Consider the following 21,775-nt stretch of genomic DNA (forward strand, 5'->3'; position numbering starts at 1 on the left):
ACCAGAGACAACCTCAGACAACAATCAATCAACACACTGCTGCTGCTCATTATCGTTTACCTGACCCTTGATCCTTTTAGCACCCTCAGTGCGACAATATGCTTGGATTGTTTCCATTCGCTCAACTGTGTTCCTTTCTTGTGCCAGCGCGAGCTTCTTCATTGGAGACGTATATCTCCGACTGTTTGACGTCTTGAGACCCGCGAGTGGGTGCGTCTTTGGTAGGGTGTGCAGGTTGATCCAGAGCCTAGTGCCGGCTCGAGCATGACGTTCCCCTATCGTGGGGATACTTGCCTCTGCTTCCAACACCGCCATCGCTGCCGTTCGGAAGGCGCCGGTGATCGCTTGCGCCCCTACTTTCTGCGCTCTGTTCAACCAGCTCAGTTCTCTTGTCCCGCATGCGTGCGCCCACACGGCGGAGGCATATCGTATGTCCTAGCGCTCTACTGTGTTAGGGCCCAATCAGCACAGTCAGCACAGTCAGCATAGCCATCCCTCCCTTTCCACATGCTTCCAAGCTACTCTGCAGCACCTGTCCATAGCAAGCCTTGGAGAGCTCAACTATTCTACCTCAAGCCTCCTCTATCACAGGCGAGTACGCACCGCCCGGTTGGCGATTAGAGGCGTTAACAGTGGACTAACCTGAAAAAAGTATAATGGCGCCTTGAACTCGAGAGGCCAATTTTTAATGGGCCAGGTGGTGGGGCGACTCGGAGAGCCGAGAACATTGCTTATTGAGCCGTATTTGATCCAGCCAAGAGTCTCGGCATTGCCTTGGCAGTATTACGGTTATTCGTTATACACCCTTCGATAATATCTTTGTGCTTACTTCAGAAAACTCAGGACCTGGAGCTGACACCTAGACGAAGTACTGATTCTACAAAGATAAATAGCTGAAACTTCTCCCTCATGATGAATCTGTCTTATTCCAGCACCATAATCGACGGAATTCACAGCTCCAGCGGCCTCTCCCCTAATCTCAGCACCCTCATCTATATCAAAAATACTCAGTCAAATTACTCACCCAACGACAATGCAGATCTCTCTTGCTGCTATCCTCGGGCTCATCGCCGCTGCCGCTCTTGCCGCGCCGGCTCCTGAGGCCCACGCCGAAGCCGAAGCCAACGTGCTTGAAGCTCGTGCAACACCCTCCCTCCGCTTCTACAATAAGCTCAACTTCAAACAGCCACTATGCAATTTTGAATTCACCGACACCGCTAACCTGGACGGCAGCTGCAGTAAGTAACTCTCTTCCCATACCAAGGCTTGGGTTCCTTTGGCCAGTGTGTAATAGGTGCACTAATTTGTCTACCTAGTCCGCACTTCGAACTGCGCCAGAAACACCGCAAACTCGGTCAGACTCCGGGATGGAGTGATCAGCTGCTCTTTCTTCCGGTAAGAAACTCAGACCACGCTCTCCAAGTAGCGAGTATCACTTAAGTATGGCTAACGTCGCTTCCCATCAATGTAGGCAATCCGACTGTGAGGGGGTTTCGGACAACCTTAGTAAAGACGGCAACCTTCGCATCTTGCTGCGCGACAATGTCGGCAGCTTCAGGTGCAATCTTTGAGGCGCCATAGAGCTATAAAGACATCCCCAATTATCTTTAGCCTGGTCAATAACAATTTCAAGACATCAGCTAGGTGCGAGAGTTTGCGGGCTATCAGGGTGATTGGTGTTACGAGATGGTGCTGATCCTGCTCGAGAGTTATAGATTCTCGGGTAGAGGTTTCATGTATATCTTCTATGTCTTGTCACTCGCTTATAGTAGCTACAGTTTTGGTGTTTTCCGTCGCATTTTTGCATTTTCAGTCTCCTTTCAACAAGCATCCGACGATTTACGCTCTTTTATACAACGGCGGATAGAAAAATAGAGAACAATTGTTCTCACCACTTACTTTCGGTGAATATCAATTTTCGCCTGCGATCTAATTTACAGTGATGGTGTCAAGATGGATCAAAATGGGCAATTTAATAGAGGACTCGAAACGGGCCGGGAAGAAGATCCACCCAGTGATATCGGACAACAAAAGACGCTTAGTTTTCTATGCATATTTATATATCCGTCCGGACAGGTTCCCTACTGGGGCACAGGACGTGCTGAACTAGGTTATGTAGGAGTAGTTGCAGGCAGGAAGCTTCGAAATCGATCGAGTCTATTGATCACTCATAGTTCTCACTAGGTATCTGCCCCGCAATTGAAGAACCTGCCTGCAATTGCCCCCTTCAGGGGGACGTTTGGCGTTCAATGAATATGTTGTTTATCATTCTTCACACGTGCGTATACGGTATCTGATTCGGTTAAAAGTTAGGAATGGATAAGTGCGTGTTATATGGGAAAGGGAAGATAAGCGGCAAAACACACGAAGTGGATTAAACAGCTGCTGACATTGTTGCGTTGAGTTGATGCATACTCTTTAATGCTTTCTGTGGTTTCCCTAGGGTAGGCGAGCCATCAATTATCCGCGTAAAGGAGCTCGTGGTTGAGTCGCCGAGGAACAAAAAAGGCCCGTCAGCTCGGGATTAGTAGAAGGTAAGGGCGGCGAGTCTGTCGGCTATTTTATAATCCTTTTCACAATAAATAGGCACTTGATGTGCCTTCTGCCACCATAGACCATAGACCACTTGGCCGTGGTAGGTCTCACAGGGGTCGTCTCAGAGCCGTGCCACACTGGATAGTTGTTTGTTTACTTTTTACGGAGAAGAGGTCTGGTGTAGCGAGGTCTGATTTCGAGGTGCCGATAACTTAGCACTTTCCCCATCTATCTGTTACCTACTAGCCCAACACGTCCTGTACCGCTCGGAGGGGCTACCCGGACGGAAAATACACTTACTTACCTACTCTCATATGAGCCGTGAGAGGAGGTTGTCACCTGCTTACCGGTAAAGATCTAGCCGTCGGACGCGACCACCATTTGCGGAGGATAGGAGGCACCATTATTTCTGCCTACCAGAAGTCGCTTACGAGTCTGCTCGGGAGAGGATGATACTGGAGAATGATTTTTTCGAAGCTAGGTTTCTTTCTTTACCTTGTGACCTCATTACACTTCGGCTTCTATAGCGGCAGCTATTAAATAAGCGATGCTGCTGAAAAGGACCTTAGTGCTTATCCTGTCATATTATCGGGCAGGCCGAAGCTTACGGCATATACGATACAACGCTCACCGCCATTTCATTCTATTAGCTCGAGCCCTTGCACATATTGGTGGCAAAACAACTTTCGTGGCTGGGACATTCCATTCGGCTATCATATCACAGCCACCCTTTTCTTAATTACGCCTTGAATATTAATTATTACAGCGTTTCCGGGGGAAAGTCAAATATAACGGTAAGCAGCCACAAAATATTGGGTTGTGCGATGCGTTTGGCTCATTGGTCTCATTCGTTCTAACAACTCATTCTGAACACCGTCTACCGTTAGTCCATAGCCTAGGCGTAGACAGGGGCGGAACGGTAAGCTTATCGGAAGACTGAAGAGAGGCTGCTAAGAGAACCGTAAAATTAAGCTTTATCTTCTAGTAGGGGTTTCATACACGAGAAGAAAATGAAGAAGAGCTGCGAGAATCGCACGATAAAGGTTCCTTAAAGACCCGCAGTATCGAGTTAAATTTTCTACACTCTCTTCCTTCTAACTACATTGCTATTACATTTCTTTAATATCTCTATTATACTTTGTGCTGCTAGCGTTTCTCAACTCTCGGCCTGCGCTTACAGCTACGGCCATGAAAGCCTCGCTGGTTCTACTGCTTAGGAGTGTGCTCCTGGCACTGTCGGTTCCCCATGGAGGTTCTACGTATGACCAGACGAGGGTTAGAACAATCACCGTCGACGAGACAATAACCGTCTGCCCCAAGCTAACGACTCCGCCTCCGCCTTGTTTAAGTACCGATGGCGATGACAGCGTACTTGAAAGCTACTCTACTAGGACAAACCCAAGCGTCTCGTCCACCGTAACTAGGTTATCTCCAACCCCAGCCGGAACCGACCTCGCACTAAAGAGGGACTAGGACCTCGATGCTATCGACTTCAGCCAATTAGAACTAAAGAAGTTATGCCGCATATTATATACCAAGGAGGAAGTTCCCTTGGGAACCAGTATATTGAAATAAGTTCCAAAACCGATAGCAAACGCTAACATGATCACCTACTACCGGTAGGGCCTAATGCTAATGAACCTTTTGCTTAGGTCAATATAAACAACACGGACTTCCCGATACTACAGATAGTAAACTCAAACTACTTCGAGAAAGTTTTATGTGACCTTTCTGCTGGTTAGATCAAAATGAAGTTTGATTCATGGGATCCATACGACTATGCTTAGCGCAACTAGCATAATATCTCTCGTCCGAAATGGGGCGACTATGTTATAATCACTCCGGAAGCCTCGTGCAAGAACTACGACGACTCCCAGCAACGATACTTCGTTCAAGCCACATCGGAAGAACGTGACGATAAGACCATGACCATTACATGCAAGATCAAAGATATATCATTAAGCGATACGGTTGGTTAAGATAACCTAGTCGAAGTGGAATTCGAGAATTTCAACCAAGGCAATGTCTCGGCTCAGGCAAATAAGGCAGAGCCGGACAGGGTGCTTTAGGGCCTTAGCGGAGAAGTTCTCAAGGATCCTAGTGGAGATTCTAACTTTAACGAGTACCTCGACAATAAAATTAGAAAGATAGATGCAAAGGCATTAAACAATAGGACGCTTACACAATTTAACATTACCCTAGAGGACTTCTATGGAGGCAGTAACTTGCCTGATCTCGCTATAGAAAACCTCACCAAGAGAAGAATTAGAGACAGGATTAAAAAGGCAGTAAAGAAGGTATATCATTAGAAATCCCATAAGTAGAGCACAATAGGACTCTCTAACATCTGGTTCTTGCTTCAGGTCGCCACTACTATCAAAACGGCAGTCCAGAAGACCGGCGAGGCGCTCAGGAAGGCTGGCGAAGTGATTGTCGATACGGCCAAAAGGGTTAGCGACGCGCTTGCCGACTTTACTACCGTCGACAGAGATTTGGACAGAGATATCGACTTTGACACCAGTGAACTCGGGAATATTGTTCGTACCCCATTCAGCAATAAAGAGGGTTATAGGCTCTTTAGCGCCGATTTCGAGGGCTAGTCCCCCCAAGGCGATACCGAGGCATCGGGGTTACTGGAGGTGTTCTGCGTGGAATGCGGCGTAGAGGGCGACTTCAATATCCGTGGCAAGGTTATCTTCGTTCTATCTCGCCTCTAGTTCCAGGAGGGTTTTGTCGAGGTTTCTGGAAGTTTAGGCGCAGGCCTAGGCTTAGGCATTGTGGCCAACCTGGAATTAACCAAGGAGTTCAAGAAGCAGATCACGTCCATACTATTGTAACCTATCTCCATTCTAAATATCTTCGTTCTCGGGCCTAAATTCGACCTCTCTGCAGGTGTCGAGTTCAATCTCGAGGCCGAGGGTTAGCTACTTGCCGGAGTAGAGGCTGACTGGCCCGCTATTAGAGCCCGAATCGACGTAGTTAATTCTAACGGCTCTTTTGCCAATGGATTTACGCCTCAACTTACGCCTTTTTTTGAAGTCGAGGGCGAAATCACGCTTATGACGATATTGTTCCTTGAGGGTGCCCTTGGCGTTAGCATTGATGTGGGGAATAGCTTATTTAATAAGTCCGTCGAACTCATTGAAAGGCCAGGAGTATTCATCTCTGCCGGTATTAGAGCGTTATTTAGTCTAGAAAACGGCACCAGAGGTTTTAGAGAAGACGACTGCCGCGGGCTAGAAATTGCCGTCGGCTTTAGTAATGAAGTCGCAGTGAACGTCTTCGATATTAATAGGTTTAGCAAAACAATCGATTAACGTTCGATCGATATCGATAGCAGGTGCTTCCCCTTCTTTAAGAAGCGCGAGGATATCCCTGCCTTGCCGCTTATCGAAGCTCATCAACAGGAGACAGACGGGATCGGCGCCATAACGTTTAAGGGTGGTATCTTATCTAAGATAACTACGCGCGATGAAGAGCCATCCTTCTAACTTCGCTACTCACCCAATAGGAATATCTATGCCGTGGCGGACAACAAAGTCCCTGAGGAGGATAAGGCGAAGGAGTGGTCGGGCTGGTTCGCAACAGACCCGTCGGGCGTCTTCGTCTTTAGAGACTCGCACGGTCGCTTCCTCTACGGATATCACGATACTCTTTTAAAATCTGGAGTTTCGCGCCTGCGGCTTCATAAACCTGATGAACTCCCGAAGACTGCGCAGTTGATAGTCTTTGCCTCTATCATCGATAGTTTCACTAACTCGAGCTCCGAAGAGCCCTCCGACCTACTATATGTAGTGGCGAGTAATTTGGGAGGCAACGTTTACTTCCCAATCATCTGTGTCTATGCCAGCGAGACTATCTATCCGAAAATGTTTCTAGCAAATGACACGGAAATTAGGGCAGTAACGCTGATGAGCAACGACCCAGGGATTCTCCGCACGGTGACTGGAGCAGAAGTGGAGGAGTGTGAATACATGCCACTAACAAATGGTATTCGGGGGATGGATATTGAAATCGTGCAGGAGGACAATGAGTGAAACCTCCTGGGTAATTCCCTAAGGTGACTATGTAGTATAGGTGCCACCTTTGAGCCTCTAATTTTTACATACGCATAACCTAGCTTTATCATTCCTTTACCTATAGAGATGGAAGGCAGATTGATAATTTAAATTTCTTCTGTTTATCGTACATCATGAGCCAACTGACCACTTGCGACCGGGCGATTTCTAAACCATTCACGCATTTCTCTCAACCATAAACAACGGCCTCTCTTGGCAAAGAGCGACAACTGTTCCTAGCCATCTAGGCTCCGGAAAAATGATCCTGAACTCAGCGACCGAGGCGCTGTTAAGATCTACTTAGTAAACAACGCTCTAATGTTGGCTGCAAGGCATATTCCTTCTCGATGCGATCGCCCGCCCAATTCTCACCCCCTCATTTTACCCCATCTCAACCTTTGAAACTTCACTGAGGAGCGGTTAGTCGAAGCCTATCTAAGAGCGCAAACACCAACCAGGTCACGACGGGGGGTTCGATCCAATCAGAAGGCGCCAAAAAAAAGGGTACATAATTCCTCTGCTAAATTAGGTGGTGATAGAAGTCCCAACAATGCTTCGTATTACAAATCGCAACGTCGCAAATACGGCATCCGTGAGAGGTCTGACTCCGCACATCCGGCCTCTTCATCTTCTTCTTTTCCTCATTGCCGCTGACCTCCGTAAGAGGGCTCCATTCCGGGGCTCTTACTCTTAGCTGCCCCCGCCGACAGCCCCGACAGGCTAGGCAGTCTGACTTTACCTTGCGGTTGACATGATTGATCTTGCGGTCGATGTGTTCCCTCTGTAATTCGGGTTGTTGTAGATCACGCTCGTCTCCGGCTCGGTAATGCCTCCTTGCTTGACTGTTATGGCCATAGGTATTAAATAATTCGTTATAAATGCACTCTCGCCACTCCTTTTGATTCGTATATCTCTTCCAATATGGCTGCGATCCGTGAAGTTGAGCAATATAGCTGTTAACGAGGGCCACATCAAGGAGGAAAGTCCATGCAAGTGCCTGCCACGCACCACGGCGTAGGGGATGATCATACTTATAATAAGACCTCAGTTGGTCACCACGGTCAATATGATTCATTTGGCCGTTATAAGTAGCAGCCACTGTCGGTATGTTGATCTCTTTGGTAGCTTCGTTACCAAAAAAACGCCGTATTGGCTTGGCTTCTGACTTCCGTGATGACGGCTTCTTCCTCTGCCGGACGACACGCTCATCGTCGGCGCCGGTAAACACGGTAGTTAAAAATAACACAAGCTTGTTGTCTTTCCAAGCGATTTGGTTGACCTATAGATACAGAACGAAGACGAATTAGTAGGGATTTCTTAGCCAAAAGTGTCTGAAGCTAGTACCTGGTTGTCAGGGGTTGGGATCGCCTTGACGGTATTGAATTCGTATATTTTTTTGACCTTGCCGTCATTATTCTTATCATCCACTAGTTCCTGGTTGATGCCGCTATTTGTACGAGCCGTGCCTGAGGCACCGAAGCCGTGGCTGCGGAGGTTGCGGAAGAGGGGAGACGATGAGAAAAGGTTATCCACAAATACGTGATATGTCGCTTCTGGCAGCATATTTGTAAGGGCAACGACGACAGCCTGAGTCGAATTCGGTGTGAAAGACTTGTCTTCTGTACTAGAGGATTTGGCTGTGACTTTTCTTCGCTTGCTTGGCCGACCTCGTGATGATGACTTCTGCGTTGAAATTTCATCGCCAACGGCACCATGTGGTTTCTCCTTGACGTGCCAAATCCACCGAAAAAAGAAGCCGTATTGAGCGATAACCCATATCTTGAAGCCCACGGGGTCAGGCTTGCTTTTGATAACCATTATGTCGTCGCTTTCGCCGGTATAACGGATCATACACTCATCGACGGCAAGGTGAGACCCGGGCCGGAATATCTGCATGGATACGGCTTGCATATGGTCAGACCACTCTTCAACGCATTGGAATACCTTCGGAATAGGTGCAGTTTCGTCATATTTGGTGTGGTCAAAGGGACGAAGGTGCCTGTGCATAAGCTGAAACTTGTTGTATGAGATGAACTTGATAAATGAGTGCGCAGAACGTTGATCACCGGGCTTGGGGGGTTTCCAATAGCTTCGTATCATCTTTTCTTTATGCACACCGTTATAAATTAGCGCACCAATCGTCGTTAATACCTCTGAGACCGTTGTTCCTTCCCATTTGTGTAGTTTTGAAGTCCGCTCTATCGGGGTATTCCAGCTGTTAATAACGCCGTGTTCTTTGAGCTACGTGATCTAGTAATTTGTGTAAGATACCTATTTCTCAACGAGTGATATGGGTAGAAAAAAGCTGGAATAGTTGTAGAGGCGTTAGAGGCAGTGTGTTAATGTGAAAAGGGCGTGTTTCTACGTGGAAAGGCTCGAAGTTGGTGCCTCGATCATTTTCAGCCGGAAAATCAACGCGCGCGTAGGGTCATTTGGCCACAGGCGGCCACTGTGCTCCTCCCTGATAAAGCTCCTGTCATCATAGGGGTTGATGACCTGTATCTCTTCTAGAATCGGAGGGGAAGTCATTGATGAAATCAAAATAATTTGATGGTGTTTAAGGTAGGAAATAGTATTGATTTCTTATCGGATTAAACTTTTCATACCCCTCACGTACTTCCGAGGTGCCCGTGATCATATGGGGCGAGGTACGCCTTGGAGGTGTTTGCGTACTCAGGAGATAGTGTAAATCTCACCTAAATCTAAAACAGGTTAAAAAATTTCTAAATAATCTAATCAAGATCTATATATGCTAAGAATATAAAATCAGGTTTATTAAAAAATCTAAATTATCTTGGTAATTTTTTTAGACTTTTAAAATAACTTATTAATAATTTATTTAATAATTTCTTATTCGCACTGTTTTTTTATAGTTTTTTATTTTTAAAAAATTAAAGAGATTTTTTAAAAATCTAAGAAAATTATCCCTTCGACTGTCAGGAGGCTCTAGTTAGGTCACTACAGGGGTATCTAACCAATCAAATATGAGAGCATGAAAGGTATATTATTCTCCACCTAAATTAGCCTATGATAGAAGTCCCAACAATATTTTAAGTTATAAATCGCGATATCATACTGCTTATATCCCCTCCTAGATTAATGCCTCCTTATATTACTACTGATCGCCCCTAAAGGCTTGCTTAAAGTCTTTTGCTAAGGCTTTCTAAGCTATTGGCCCTTATAAGTAATATAGCTAGATTTTTTCCCTCTTTAGACGTATTTATGCTATGCCACGGGCATAAATTCGTCTCTAGTCTAAAATGACTACCTTAAGTGACTTTCCTTATAAAATGCCTTAAATAACTTATTATAAATACGCTGGCGCTACTCTTTTTAACTTATATATCGCTTCTAAGCCGGCTATCTATAAAGTTAAAGAAGGTAGTTATTCATAAGTACCACATTAAGCAAGAAGGTCTAAGTAAGAGCCTACTAAGCCCCCCGGCGAATTAGGTAATTATAGCCTAGGTATACCCTCATCTGGTCTCCTCGATCGATATAATTTATCTTATCGTTATAGATAGTAGCTACTATAAGGATTAATATTAACTTTATTGCCTCGCCACTAAAGAAACGCTATATCGGCCGTGCTATGGCCTTTATTATTAACGGCTTCTTCCTCTAGCGCTCACATTTCTCGTCGCCTTTAAATATAGTTAATAGGAATAACATAAGGGCATTATCTTTCTACGCGATTTAATTTACCTATAGCAAAAAAAGACAAATTAGCAAGAGCAATATAGCCAAAAGTATTAAGGGCTCTAACCTAATTATTAGGGGTTAATATAACCCTAATCTCATTGAATTTAAACCCTAATTTCCCTAATATATCCTTCTTCTTATAATTAGCGAGCTCCTTAAAGATGCCGCAGTTAGGGCGGGCTATGCCTGTAGTGTGACGATCGTGTGTTTCCCAAGGGATAAACCTGGTCGTGCTGGGTTTATGTTGGCAGAGAGTGCTGGGCGTATTCTGAGCAATAGGGCGTAAGTCACGTCTGGTAATGTGCTTAAAGGTATTGAGTGTAACCAAGTTGTATTGATAGCTGAGGTAGCTACTACATAAGAAAGTGCAGTGAATGCGTTCTATATACTTGGGCTTCCTTGAGTGAAGCCGATCGCAAGTGGGCGCGATGTCGTTCCAGGATCGACGCGGTCCAGGAACGATGTCGGTCCTTAGTGTGTCGGTCCTGTTGTGATTGGTGGTTCAGAACTCGGGATTTGTGGGGACCACGTGACGTAGCCGCGAGGGTCGTAACATGTAGCACCGTGGCCGTGCTAACGAAAAGAGAGGAAGAGGCCCGGGGATAAGAAGAGGTTATCCACAAAGATATAATATATCGACTTCGGTAGTAGGTTTATAAGGGCAATAACGACGCTCTAAGTCAAGTTCAACGCGATGACTTTATCCCTATCGTCTATAGGGATATAGATAACCTCTTCAACCTTATCAACCTCACCAGCTTCCCTCTCTCGGCTAGTATTTCCTCTTCTTCTTCCTCGGCCGCCTCTCCCTCTGCCTCTGCCGCCTTTGCCTCCTCGAGCTGCTATTCTTATTCTCTTAGAGCGTTTAATGCCAATGGGACTATAGTCTATACTGGGTTAGTGCTAAATCTATCGCAAAAAGATACCAAGTTAAGCCATAACCTATACCTTAAACCTAGTATTAATAGGCTTACTAGGTATATATATAACTTATGAGTCTTTTCCTATATAACGGATTATGCCCTTATCTATAGCGAGATAAGACCTAGGCTCATAGAGCTCTATAGAGGCATATTATATATACTTAGACTATAGTTATGCGTATTAGAAGACCGCAGGGAAGCTCTTATTATTATCAAATTTAGTATAATTAAAGGGGCGAAGGTAGTGATAAAGGAGTTAAAACTGGTTATATGGCATAAACTTGATGATTAAATGTTTAAGATATTAATCCCCTAGCCTAGGCGTCTTCTAATAGTCTTTAACCTTAATTTCCTTATGGATTCCTATATAAATTAGGATTCTAAGCTAGATATATACTTCTGCCGCAGAGGTCAGAGTCTATACTTAGAGCTATAACCCTTATTTTAACTCATAGCCCCAGCTATTAATAACGCCCCTTTCTAGTAAGCTATTAACCTAGCTATTAGTATATTTAACCTAGCTATTAACTAGGGAAAGAGGCATAAAGTATTAGAAGAGGGATAGCGGCTCTTGGGGTAGTTAGTTGACCTTAAGTTCGCGCCTTTCCACATAAAAAGGTTGGAAATTGAACCCTCGGTCTTCAGCCGGAGGAAGGTCGGGCCGCCAGGTGCTATCATACTTATGCTCCCGGCGGCTATTATGTTCTCTGATGAAGCTCTGGTCATCATATGCATTGAGGGTATCGGCAGGGATTGATTGAGAACTCATTGATAACTTCAAAATGATATATACGGTATTTTAGGTGGGAATAATTAATGACGCATCTTTAGGTTCCCCGCAGGTACTGCTCATATGACAGGGGTAGTGTGGGGCGAGTTACCTACTGGAGCCTCCCGACAATCGAAGGGATAGACCAAAGTTATAAACCGCTCGGAAATCCGGGTACCCCGGTTCCTCACGGTATTGTAAGCTAGGTTCTCCCACCACTTCGTGGTGTGAGGTATGTATACTTCCTTAACAGAAGTGACCAAATCCTCGCCCTTCACTCGGATTCAGTCCCACACAACGCCAGATGCGTTCTCATAGAAATCTCACGTCGATTTCGAAAAAGTCCCAAAATCCCGTATTTTGTGGAGCCGTGCGATGTACTGTTACTCGATGCACATTCTCGTAACCTCTCTCCGTGCTCAGTGCCTTCGCACTCCGTTCCGCACCTTCCCTCACTTCGTTCGGTCGGTATTAAGGACATAGTCCTGACTGGCCCTGCGGGAGCTGCTCTTCGATTGCCAATCCCTCAGTCTTCCCTCGCTACGCTCGCTCATCCGCTCGGGACTCATGTGGGTAAAGTTTACATGAGGGTATTCCCAACCCTCATTTACTACGTCTTGCATAACACCTCGTGGTGTTTGATTACCACTGCTTCCCATACGGTCGCAGTGTCCCATGGCACTCATTCCATCTCGTGCTAGGTTTACATTTCTCCACGTTCACATTTAAAAATACAAATAAAATCACAGTTACACATAGACACAAATACAACATGGCTCGCCACTTAGTTTAAGTAGAACGTCGTGGGTCTCGACGTATCAAGTTTATTAAATAATCATCTCGCCCCACGTTGTTAGAAGTGGTGGCTCGCATGCAAAACCAAAACAATTAAAAGTGAGGCTATTCACAACTACCAATCCGGTATAAACTATGAAGCAGCCTCAACAAGACTGCACATACACCGTCTCCAAAGACTTTACATCTACGATCAAGGGCGCTTGCCGCCACTTGAGCTTATGCTTGTATATCGCTTCCACTTAGGCTGCCCTCAAACCTCCAAAAGATAGCGGTTGATAAGGGCTGTTTCAAGCAGATACGCCCATATTTTGGGACCAGGCTGGTGCCAAATTCACCACCAAAGAAGCCCTGTTAAGCCGCATGGTATCTCTTTGACTGCGCGAAGGCTCCCATTGGGTATCTTGCAGGGATCCCAGCCAATTATGAATGGTATCTCACTTCCCTCACCCAAATCGAGATATAGGACTAACATGTTGCCACGCAGCTACAGAGCGACTTAGATAGTGACCTAGTAGTGGAGATTGGTACCGTGTGGGAGCCTTCGCGCAGTCAAAGAGATAAAGAGATGGCAATCGTAGATCGTGGCGTCCAATATCGGATACTCGGTGGGTAGACTTGAAAGTGGGCCTACCCATTCCGCCCACCGGGCGAGTCGCCCTAGTGAGGTTTCCTGGGTGTAAACCGTGTACATAGGTATGCAGAGCGACTTGCTTTGCCCATGCCCGTGAAGGTGCACGTTGAAGGCAGTGGAGCCGATAATTACGGGGGAATGTGAGCTACTCGGTGAAAGGGCTAAGATTTCCCTTGGCAGAATGGTCTATCCCAAAACAACATCAAATAAGATCCTTTGCTCGCAGCCTCTATCACACCTTTGATGAGCTGTGCGAGGCAGCACCTGATCTGGCGAACCAGGATCCAAGTATGTTTCTCAAACAAACACTGGTTATAGGAATACGTGACATCCGACAAACAAAATAGGTAGACTGACCATCGCCGTTGTTTCCTCTTGTCCTATCTCGCCGTCTTATCCTAGAGGTGTTTGCATATTGAGCCCCATGGACTACTAAGTATGCCGAATCATCTTGAATAAACCTCCACTACGGAGTACTCTTTTTCAATTCCGCAGTTAGAGGCCGCAGACATGCACCAACCTTGGCTGCCTATTGGGCGGGTTTCCAAACTCTCACACGGACTTCAACACGAAACGGTTGGGCCCTGTGCGAGTCTCACTGATCCCCCCTAGTCCCCCTAACTATCCCTTTCTGGACTGGCGCGAATAAATGTGAGCCCAGGTACCATCAAGGCTCCATCCCTCTCGTGCCGTCCCTCCCAGCAAGGCGAGTCGGGCAGTGTGGCCTCTAAAACCGGATGACAGATCGAGGATCTTAGCTTCGAAAGCCTGGCTACCATTTTCCGGGGAATTTCTTCCGAACCTAGGGTTTCAATGGTACTGAGATGGTTTCTTATCTACGCGCTTTCACATCCTTAAATTTGACCTTTCCCTTCCCGCCGCTCGTCGAGCTCTGATCGGTCTGCGCAATTGAGCGACTTTCCTTGTCGGCCGTTCCACGTCCTGTTTTCGATTTCTATTAATATATTGCCGGCCATTTCGTTCGCAGCCACTTGTATTAGCGTCAGCACAGTAGCTTCTTTTACCCCTAGTCATCCCGAGCTTCCAGTGCGCGGTTATTCACCTACTCGAAACCACCGTCACTCGCACAGAAATAGCCCAGCGGGTATTCAAGACGGCTCTAGATGGTTAAGGTCTCCCTCTATCTCTTCCCCCGGTGCTTTGGCCATCAGCTGAACTTCTTGTATAGAGATATACCCTGTGATCTCTCTTTATCTCACGGATAATAGAGGCCTAGGTGAGCCGAGAGACATGGGAGATAACTCAACCTTTGGGACATCCTACGTCCCCGAATCTCTTCTATGAGAGCAATGGTGGTCGTTAAACCAGCTAGACCCATTTGGTATATTAGAAGGCAAGAGCAGCACGTCAAACGGCGTCTATACGCCGACCGGTCCTCTACTCGATGACTTCTTCTATTACTATAATACTAACTCGATAGACTATTGGCATGATATTAGCCATGAGACCGATTATATGAATTCGTGGAACGGCCTCGATCCTGTCATAGCGGATACTCCCCTGTTTTCGGTGTTTGAGCGTAGGATTTCTAAGGAATTACCTCCCGTCTAGGGCCGTTAGTACTTACCCTCGACATAAAGGAAACTAAATCGAAAGCAAATTTGCTACTTTGATGATATTATGTCTCGTAAATCCGCTAGAAGAACCCCGCTAGGTAATAGAGACGCTAATCCATAAGCAAAGAATAAGATAAACCATTTAACTTTTCGCCATAAGAGAAATGCCAGCGGCAATGGCGCTCATCTAGCCTAACCTGGCAATAATCGCAATAAAAGAATCCAGGAACGAAACCGAATAGCATCCAATAAGCTCCGTGTCAAGCAGAGGGAAGAATAGCTGAAACTTAAGTCAAGCCAGTAGGAGCTGGAGCGTATCCACCGCGATCTTTCCACCTGCGTGGCTGACCTGATATTCGAGGTGTATGAGCTTAAGATATAACTTCTATAGCACTCGGGATGCAATTATACCCTTATTTAGAACTACCTCGTCTATGAGTCTAGTCGATATGTATAAGCATGCGAAGAGAAGTCGCAGCGAGAGGCCTCATATCGACGGTAGTAGCACCCGGTGCGACCTGAGCAAGGATGAAGATGGGATTGAACTGGGACGAGAATGGCAAGGATGATAAGATGCCATTGTAGGGACCTCTAGGGTGGATGCGTTATCTGAAAGCTTGTGTAGTGGTATTGTTTGGGGACTTGGGGACGGGGATTTGACCGGCCTATAAGCCATAGAATGTTCCTATTTCCTTTTCTACTTATTTGTCTCGAGGTCTGTACAAGGGAGAGGTCATCTCGATCTCATTGTCCAGGGTCCCTGCCTTCGTCACCGCGCCGTCCTGGACCCGGTTCCCGTGTGTAGCTAGCGTTCGTTCTTGACGCGGTTGACTAACGAAAGGCGGCTGGTATGATGTCTCGGCATGTGATAGCGTTGCATTAGGTCAGTGTGACGAGAATGGCTTCGAGTGTTACACAATTGTGGCTCGGACTCCATGTGCTCGGCATCTCGGAGAAGGACTTGCGTAGTACAAGCTGCAAGCAGGGACCGGAAATTTCTGGCGGGGTGCAAGCTCAGCGGGCCGCATCAAAGAAACAAAGGATAATCACAATAGGTTTGGCTCAGTGGCAAAGGCGTCTCCTTTTTATTACGTCCTCGACGTCCACCGTCTAGCATGCCTGGCCCCCGACTTGCCACTCCAGCTTCATTGGCCTTCGAACCCCCTCAACGGTTGGCTATCCGGATGAGAATTGGACCATGGCGTCAATGAAGCAGGAGATGCATCCAAGTTTGATCACCGCGCTAGCATAGGACTAGTCGGATCTCGCGGGGGGTTACAGAGCTTGAACTGTTGCGCATTGATCGCTGACTACATGATCTCAAGGACTTTGAATGTTACCCTAACCCGTGCGGCCACATTGCTGCTGCCATTCAGTGTGTCCATCAATCAAGTTACTTGGCTTGGTTGGTTGAGATGGGAGCCCACCTATCAGTCGCCAGGTACCCGTGGCCCTATCGGGCCCCTGTTCCAGAGGCTCTTTGAGTTCATGCCTGGCCTGCGACACATTACCACCAGAATCATCATACAAATCGTACGAAAGTCATCCATGAGCTCTCAATCAATCCCTAGAAAACCTCGACTTGAGGTGTAAATCCTAATGCGGCGCTCGCTTATCAAGTACGTTAGTTGAAGAGAGCATTTTTAGTCAATTCTCATTTTGTTTTGAAATTAGCAGCTATTTTCGCTAAGAAATCATTGAGTATCATTGACCGCGCATCGTGATAAAGTAATGAGGGCGGGTGAAGTTAGGGGTTGCGTCGAGTTCCCGTGGATTACATTAGAAGGAGCAGATGAATGAGGCCAAAGCGCGAGAAAACGAAGGTTCACGCTATGTTTCAGAGATGGAGCTCACGCCTGGGACGCTGGGGAGTCGCCAAAGCTACGAGAGCATGACATCATCGGTCAATCAGCCCCGTTCTACTATTAACTCATTTAAGAAATTATTTAGGCACTCACCATCGCCTCTTTCCAGCTTGTGCTTCCTTGCAATATATCTCGCGTCACTTAACTCTCTCATACTACTCCTATCCCGACTGTTCGATACTACTCGACACTCAACACTACCAACCGTCACGGACTTAGCTAATCGTACTTGGTTCTCTTGATAACTATTCGAATCTAGTCAAGCGGCACGCACCATAATCAATATGCCTGCTCAGCGACCTTCGCAACTCCCTCCTTGTCCCGGCCCGCCACCTAGTCTCCCTCTGCCTCCTCTGCCCAAACGAGGCTAAGCAAATAGACAACTCCAGCGACGACCGAACAACAAGTTTCTCTAGTCGGCTTGACCTCTGGGAATCATCGGCTTCAGCCTCCGCCTCTTACAACATGACTCTTGGCTTTGACCAGTTCCATCGGATGCAGCAACCTCTGGTCCTCGGTTACGGAGGCAATGTACAAGGTTCGCTCGGGTCTTGCCAGGCCTTCGCGATGGCGCGCGTGCGCATATGCACGTGCCAGTCCCGAAACTCCAACACAATCGCCCACCCGTTTCCGCATGCACCTCACTAACCTCACTAATCGCAACCATATTGGGTTCTCGTGAGCTGGCCTTGACACGGTCAATCATCTGCCAATACGACCGCCCCTTCATCTCATCGATTCGGCCGCCGAATCAATCTACCTGCCTCTACCGGACCTTCACAAGACCGTCCTAGGCCGCTCACCCAACCCAGGCGCTCACGACCCGACCACAATGGCCGGCCTCTTACAGCCACAGACCTCTTTCGTCCTTTTTGGCTGGAATAATCGGACTCTTTCAACTTCACTTCTTCGCGTGCGCCTTTCATCACGAGCGCATCACCGTTTTAATACCCCCTTATCACTATCTAATCACCTTGACTTTTATCTCACTTTTCCCCCTTCTCTACGTCGTTTGATCACTATTTGGGAGGAATTTGTTCCACGGGTTTCAGGAACTGTATTAATACAGGAGCATTATCACGGTGTCTTACACATACACCGCAAAGTCTGCTGCGTTGGCAATCTTTTTTGTATTACGCTGTGTCACGGTGGTCGCGTTGGAAACGAAGGTGGATTTTTTTTTAATATTGAATACGTCGGCTGGGAATATAGATGTTATTCGGATGGGTTTATTTTACCCGTTACTTAGGCGCAAATAGGAGCATATCTACTCATCACTTAGTGTTGACGGGAATGAAATAGGATACCATTATCATCACTCCGACTGAAATCCTCGTCCATATAACATACCCCGTCCCTTTATGATATGATCTCAGGGCCGCACAGTGTCAATACGTTTCGTACCTAAGACAGACCCGATAATATCGCTAGCCGGGGGGGCAGTATAGAATAAACACCTTGCGTCAGGTTTCTACAGCCAGGGTGGGGAATCTATCTACATCTATCTACTTGAGGCGTTGGTAGATAGATGTAGATGCTTAGTCATGACTTGCAAGATAGATAGATAGATGTAGGCTACATGTAGATATAGATAGATGGCATCTATCTACCAAAACCCCCACCACCACTAAACCATTGTCTCTGCCATATCGTCGGTCATCTCCTTCAACAATCCGTCGTAGCTTTCCAACAGCCCCGCTTTCAGCCAAGACCTGACTGTCTGAGCAACAGAAATAGTACTTGCGTCTAGACGGGTCCATTTGGGGGATACCATGGTACCTGCGGAGGAAAAAGTTCGCTCACATTCTGCAGCCATCGGCGGGATTGATAAGACGTCAACCGCCATCTTAGCTACGCGTGGGTACTCAAACCGCTTAGCAGACCAGTAACGAAGTGGGTTGTCGTGCTTCGTACAGATGTCTTGCTTTGTGCTTAACCACCTCTCGAACTCATCTGCAATCGGTTCTTTCTCGGAGGTCGAATACGACATCAGCTCGTCTTGAAACGAATCGAAGGGATTAGACTCTCGCGCTCTCACGGCCACAGGGAGATTACTACCAGCAAGCTGCCACTAGATTGGAAGGTCACGATACTCCTCTTTCCATAGGGTTTGGATGAGTTGGCGAGCCTTGCCGACCCAGCCCTCCCCTCCGCCATAAGCTTTCGTCAAAAACGTCCACTATATTCCAGGGTGAAGAACCGTAGCCGCGTAATATACTGGCGTCTCATCAAGCTTCGTATAGTACTTGTTTAGCTTGGCCCAGGCAGAATTGATGCAGGAGGAATAGTATCTGGCCTCTGGCCGATCTTTCGCCTCGAGTTTCGCCTTCTCCAGCGTGGCAAGAAGAAATTCATAGGCAATGGCGACCTGCCATACAATGCCATATTGCGCCTCAACTCCTCCTTTACGGAGTCTGACCTGGCCGTCTCCTTCAAGTCGTAAGAGACAGGAATCAAACATCGCAAGGATATCCTTAAGCCAACTGAGGGCATCCCAGTCCGCGTCGGTTAACAGGTTTCTTCCTCCAGGCATGGTGGAAGCGAGCTTCGTAGTTGTGTTGGCTTTAATCTCGATCGGGTAAACTTCTTGTTCGACCGCACCGTGATGTCGATAAGTTCTTCAAGATACCGTCGGAGTTTAATGGCGCGCTCTATCATGTAATATTATGACAGCCAGCGTGTACTGTTGTCAAGGACCACGTCCAGGGTACCGGGATAGTTCTTCTCAGGGTGCTCATCTTGCAGCCTTCGTAGGGTTGTTGTTGCCTTATTTGACCGACTGACCCAGACCACAAGATTGTGGAGTTTGCCAACCGGGCCTGCCTTCGTCCACTCGTCAAATTCATCTGGATCCAGGTCCTCAAGAGCATTGCCATCGTTGACAAAGAGCATCGCTCTGGCGAGACGGTGAAGGATATGCCCGAAACAGCGGATCCTTCTGCTTGCTGGGTCTCGCCACTAGAGCTTCCGCCCCAGCTCTTCGATGGCCCGACCGTTATTGGAAGCATTATCCAGGACAAAGTATCCAACCTTGTTGTGAGAGATCAGGTCGTATTCTTCTAGCACCTCCATCACCGCTGCAGAGATATTCTCGCCAGTGTGGGCTAAGGAGATGGTTGGAAGGCCCAAGAGAACTTTTCGAGGCCGAAAAGTGTGTTCAAGGAAAAAAGCGTTGACGGAGAAGAAGGAATGTCTGTTTCGAGAAGTCCAGCCATCAAATGCAATATGGACCTGGCTAGGGCTCTGCAATAGGGTGTCAATGATGTGAGCTCTGTAAGTATGAAACTCGTTGATGATCCTGATCTGAATCGTTTTATGCGTGAGGTTTGCTGAGGTCTCTTGAACCAAAGGGTTAAGATAACCAAAGACCTTCTGGAGCCCCTCGTGCTCAGAGACGCGGAAAGAGAGATTTGCGTCTGTGATCCACTGGACAAGCAGGCGCTGAAAAGTTAATTTGTCAAAGCGAGCAACTAGCTCAGCAACTAGCTCATCATGGAAGTCGTCCTTCTTCCGTTTCTTTGCGGCAAAGTCTTGAAGTGTTGGTTGATTCAGAGGTCGCTCTAGTGTGCATCGCTTAGCCTTTAATGGATCCGGATTGAAAAGGTTGTGGGCTTTGCTAAGGTGTCCCTCAATGTTCCGAGTGCTAGAGGAGACATAAGCCTTTGGCTTATGCACCTTCTGCTGGATACAGTGACAGCAGAGCCAACTGGACGGGACAAGCTTGCTCGCTGCATTTCTGGCCTGAACGTCATAGCCATGAGCCCGGGCCATTTCGCACGACGAGCAAAATTTGCATGCGTGATTTAAACAGCAGAATCTGGTCTACGGTTTGGCGAGGAATTTGAGGGCAAAAAGAAAGAAAAAGGCAAGACATGAACAAAAGCAAGAATACAGGGAGGGGTACTAGTACCTCTGCACGCTAGGAACATCCCAGCATGTTTAGGTACCTCTACCTCAGGTAGTTTGGCTGGCATCTACCCTACATTTCATCTATCTACCTGGCGGCCAGATACATAGATAGATGACCCACAAGGGCCAGCAGTAGATAGATAGATGTAGTCTACATCTATCTACATCTACATTTCATCTACATCGGTAGATAGATTCCCCACACTGCTGGAGGCTCGTCGATGGCGCAGTACCTACCAGGGAATGACCCTGCAAGCGTGCACGGGCGAACACACACACACACACACAAGTCTATTACGCCCGGTAGGCCACGCCCAAAGGGCTCTGAAGCTAAAAATACATACGCCACTCTAGTTCTTGCCTTGATCTCGCCAAGCCCTTGTGGATCTCGCCTTGTTCTTTTGGTCTAGTCATCGCTCTTCTTCTTGGCCCTCGTGAAGGTTAGTAGCAAGTCAACTTGAAGCCCAAATCCTCCAAGTGTTCAGTTTCCTATTTTCGGCGGCTGAAGCAGTGCCTGCTTTTGATTGTATGAGGGGTTTATAGTTAGTACTGGTAGATTAGTGGGTTAGTAGAATTTAGGTAGATCACCTCTGATCAAGGCGACCCGTAGCGATTGCGAATCTGATTGTCGCTCGTATAGCATTCATGTTAGGTGTCCACTTCTGTCCATCTGATGCCGCCTTTCCTCCTAGATAGAAAGAGAGGTTACCGCGTTTTGTATCCATACATTAAAGCATCTCTTTACGGTGTGTCGCCCAGTTCACGCAGCGGAAGAGAAAATGCTCTACCGTTTCTTTTGCCCGTCCGCACGGGTACTCATCTGTCGGCGCAGCTCGAATCTGATACAGATAACCATTGAGCCGGGCCATTCCGGTCCTAAGCTGTGCCAGCACGCTGGCCTCCTTCCACGACAGCTGGTCGTATAGTAGGCGAGTGTGTCTTCCAGGCAGGGCTGAGTCGACCCTTCTGGAGTGTCTACCCACCCCTTCTAGCAGTCTTCTTTCGCTT

General features: G+C 47.2%; 1 protein-coding gene across 1 annotated transcript; it reads left to right on the forward strand.

Moving 5' to 3' along the window:
* Positions 1-1,033: 1,033 nt before the first annotated feature.
* On the forward strand, positions 1,034-1,571 carry NCS57_01477000 (uncharacterized protein; the record flags this gene model as incomplete). The annotated part of the gene is made up of 3 exons (XM_053064360.1): positions 1,034-1,238; positions 1,317-1,395; positions 1,472-1,571. 3 exons carry the CDS (start codon positions 1,034-1,036, stop codon positions 1,569-1,571), a joined length of 384 nt encoding a protein of 127 aa, XP_052906244.1.
* Between the last annotated feature and the right edge of the window lie 20,204 nt (positions 1,572-21,775).

Source organism: Fusarium keratoplasticum, chromosome 14 (assembly GCF_025433545.1).
Source record: "Fusarium keratoplasticum isolate Fu6.1 chromosome 14, whole genome shotgun sequence".
Taxonomy (NCBI): domain Eukaryota; kingdom Fungi; phylum Ascomycota; class Sordariomycetes; order Hypocreales; family Nectriaceae; genus Fusarium; species Fusarium keratoplasticum.